Below are 2,808 nucleotides of genomic sequence, written 5' to 3'. Positions count from 1 at the left end.
GGGCGCTCACAGGCTGACGGCCTGCTGGATGACCTTCATCCAGTGGTTGCGGTCATCCCGGGAAGCCGCGTGCACCTCGTACATCTCGGGCGGGGCCGCGCTGATCAGGAACATCCCCTTCTCCTGGTTGGCGATGTCCCGCACGATCAGGGTTTGCAGGGAGATGACGGCCGGCTTGTCCTGCGGGATTGGGAAGCGCTGGGAACTGGGAATGCTGCCCCAGTGGAGCCGCGGTGAGGGTCGGGACGAGGAGGGGGCGGCTCACCAGCATGGGGAAGGTGTATTTCTGGTCCTTCTCTTGCAGGAACACGAGCACGTCGGTCATCAGCAGCACCAGGACGTCTGGAGTGAGCGGGGGTGAGTGGGGGGATTCACCCCGCTGAGCCCCATGGCCCCCCTCCCGAGTCCCAAATTCAGCCGTGGAGAAGAGGGGGTGTCCCAGCATCCTCCTCCACAGGCACCCCCAATCTCTGGGGACCCCCATCCCACGACAGGTTCCCCGGTATCCCCGCCCCCTGCTCCCTGGACGTCCTCCACTCCCATTTCTCCCCTTTCCCCCTGCCCCTTCCCACCTTTGAAGCGCCCGGCCGCCGTTTTCCAGAGCATCCCCCCGCTGTGCACCAGCTTCCTGCGGAGCAGCTCGTCCCTCCCGAACGCTCCGGGGCGGCTATCCCAGAGCAGCGGCACCTTGGCCCGCGGGTCCACGCGCCGGAAAACGTCCCAGAGGCGCCCGCGGAGCTCCCAAGCGTGAACCTCCTCGTCCACGGCCGAGAGCAGCTCCTTCACCAACCGCAGCGCCCGCGACAGGTCCGCGCAGTCCCCCTCGTTGTCTGCGAGCAGGGGCGGGAGGATGGAATTCCAGCGAGGATGGAATTCCGGCGCCGCCCCACAACGTCCCGGGTCGCAGCCGCTTCCCGCAGCCCCTTCCCGCAGCCCCTTCCCGCCCCGGTACCTTTGGAATTCTTGAGGATGCGCTCGATGAGCACGGGGTACTTGGTGATGCGCTGCGTCACCAGCAGGATGCCCTCGGGGACGCCGTGGCGGCGGAGGAGGGGGGATCGTGTCACCCGCTGGGGGGACAGGGGGGACACTCCGTCAGCAGGGACCCCCCTCCATCAGTGACACACATCAGCAGGGACCCCCCTCCTCCATCAGTGACCCCCCCCAGAGCTCAGTTAGGGAGGGACACAAGTTGGGGAAACTGAGGCACGGATTTGGGAGAAGGGTTTTCCACTGGGGCACAAAGCCTGGAACACGCAGGGACACCCCCGACCCCCCACCCTGGGGGTCCCTCCAGAGGATGGAGACCCTGATCCCCAGCCCGGGGTCCCCGCGGAGCCCACCCGGATGAACTGCTGGAAGCGCTTGTCCCGGGCCAGCAGGTCCTTGTACTCCTTGAGCGCCTTGGTGTGTTTGCTGCAGAACTCTGCGTAGGCTTTGCGCAGCTGCTCCGCGCTCGGGCCCGAGAACTTGGCAGCGGGAACGACGAGGGGACATCGGTGAGCGCGTCCCCCCCCTTTGCCATCCACGGGCATCCCCACACCCCAAAGCATCCCGGTTTCCTGGTATTCCATTTCCTGTCCCCCCACTATCCCCACCTCCAGGATCCCCATCCCCCGGTACCCCATTCCCTCGTACCCCCATTTCCCAGTCCATCCTGCCCACCTGGCTGACGAGGATGTCACCGAGGCGGTCGATGACGAAGTTCTTGTTGCTGTCCTGGGCCAGCGATTCCCGGCGCCGCTCCAGGAGCTGGGCCAGGAAGCGCTCGTGGATGTGGCTGAGCTCGTCGAGGCAGGGGAAGATGCGCTGGACAGTGCCGGGGTCCAGCTGCAGCTCCTCCCGCAATGCCCTGCGGAACAGGGCGCCCATGATCTTCAGCGTCCGCACGTGGTGCAGCTCCGTCTGCATCAGCTCTGCGGGGGCACGGCGCGGTCACCTCGGGGACAGGGACAGAACCCCCGGGGACAGGGACAGCCCCCCGGCAACAGCGCAGAGGGGACAGGAGCCAGGGACGGCCACCCAGCCTGACCGTGTGTCCTCATCGCGCATCCCTGTCTGCATCCCCTGTCCTGTCCCTGTGTCCCCTTTCCTGCTTCTCCAACCTCTTCCTGTGTCCCCTGCCCTGTCCCCATGTCTCCCATCTCTGCATCCCCACCCCTACGTCCTGTCCCGCTGTCCCCCGTCCCCGTGTCCCCTCACCGTAGATGACATCCTGACGCTTCATGACGTCCATGCGGTGTTGCTGCAGGAAGCTGTTATCCACCGCCAGGCTCCAGGAATCCGCCTCGAACTCCTTCCCGTCTGCCTCCAGATCGCTCAGCAGCTGGCTCAGGATGACGTCAGGGCCTGCAGGTGACATCGGTGGGATACGGGCTCCCCGTGTCCCTCCCCCGCATCCTCACGTCCCCCCGCGGTGTCCCCACCTTCGTCGATCAGCGACTCCACGGAGAGCGTCCGGTTGCGCATGTTGAGGGAATCCGTGGACTGGGACAGGATCCGCCGGATGCCCAGGGGGGAGTCATCGTTGAACGTCCTGGGGGAGGGGGTGTGACGTGATGGGGACACTGGGGACACCCCCGGATCCCCCTGTCCCCACTGTTTTCCTGCCCTTACCCCGAGATGTTGGTGGTGGAGACGCTCTTGGAGAGGGACAAAGAGGGGCGGCCGCGGCGGGATCCCAGCAGCGTCTGCCGGAAACTCTCCGAGGGGTAGATGGCGGAATTGGGGCGCTCCCGGATGGCATCTGGGGTGGGGGGACACCGGGGGGGCAGTGCCAGGACCCCCCCGGCAACCCCCAGGCGGTGA

At 66.5% G+C, this 2,808-nt stretch overlaps 1 protein-coding gene across 4 annotated transcripts in view; it reads right to left on the bottom strand.

Annotated features, from left to right (window-relative positions):
- Positions 1-6: 6 nt before the first annotated feature.
- Positions 7-2,808, bottom strand: part of ARHGEF2 (Rho/Rac guanine nucleotide exchange factor 2) — a 5,228-nt gene continuing 2,426 nt past the window's right edge. For all 4 annotated transcript variants that reach the window (XM_008638146.2, XM_017740072.1, XM_017740071.1 and 1 more), the window contains 9 exons: positions 2,617-2,746; positions 2,427-2,536; positions 2,203-2,349; positions 1,666-1,916; positions 1,344-1,469; positions 953-1,070; positions 573-830; positions 266-342; positions 7-180 (listed from right to left, as the gene is read on the bottom strand). In XM_008638146.2, coding sequence (XP_008636368.1) covers positions 7-180; positions 266-342; positions 573-830; positions 953-1,070; positions 1,344-1,469; positions 1,666-1,916; positions 2,203-2,349; positions 2,427-2,536; positions 2,617-2,746 — 1,391 coding nt within the window. The remainder of the gene's footprint in view (positions 181-265; positions 343-572; positions 831-952; positions 1,071-1,343; positions 1,470-1,665; positions 1,917-2,202; positions 2,350-2,426; positions 2,537-2,616; positions 2,747-2,808) is intronic.

The sequence above is a fragment of the Corvus brachyrhynchos genome, unplaced genomic scaffold (assembly GCF_000691975.1).
Source record: "Corvus brachyrhynchos isolate BGI_N302 unplaced genomic scaffold, ASM69197v1 scaffold787, whole genome shotgun sequence".
Taxonomy (NCBI): Eukaryota; Metazoa; Chordata; class Aves; order Passeriformes; family Corvidae; genus Corvus; species Corvus brachyrhynchos.
The sequence above is the reverse complement of the archived record's forward strand: the minus strand, read 5'-3'. Positions and strand labels throughout refer to the sequence as shown.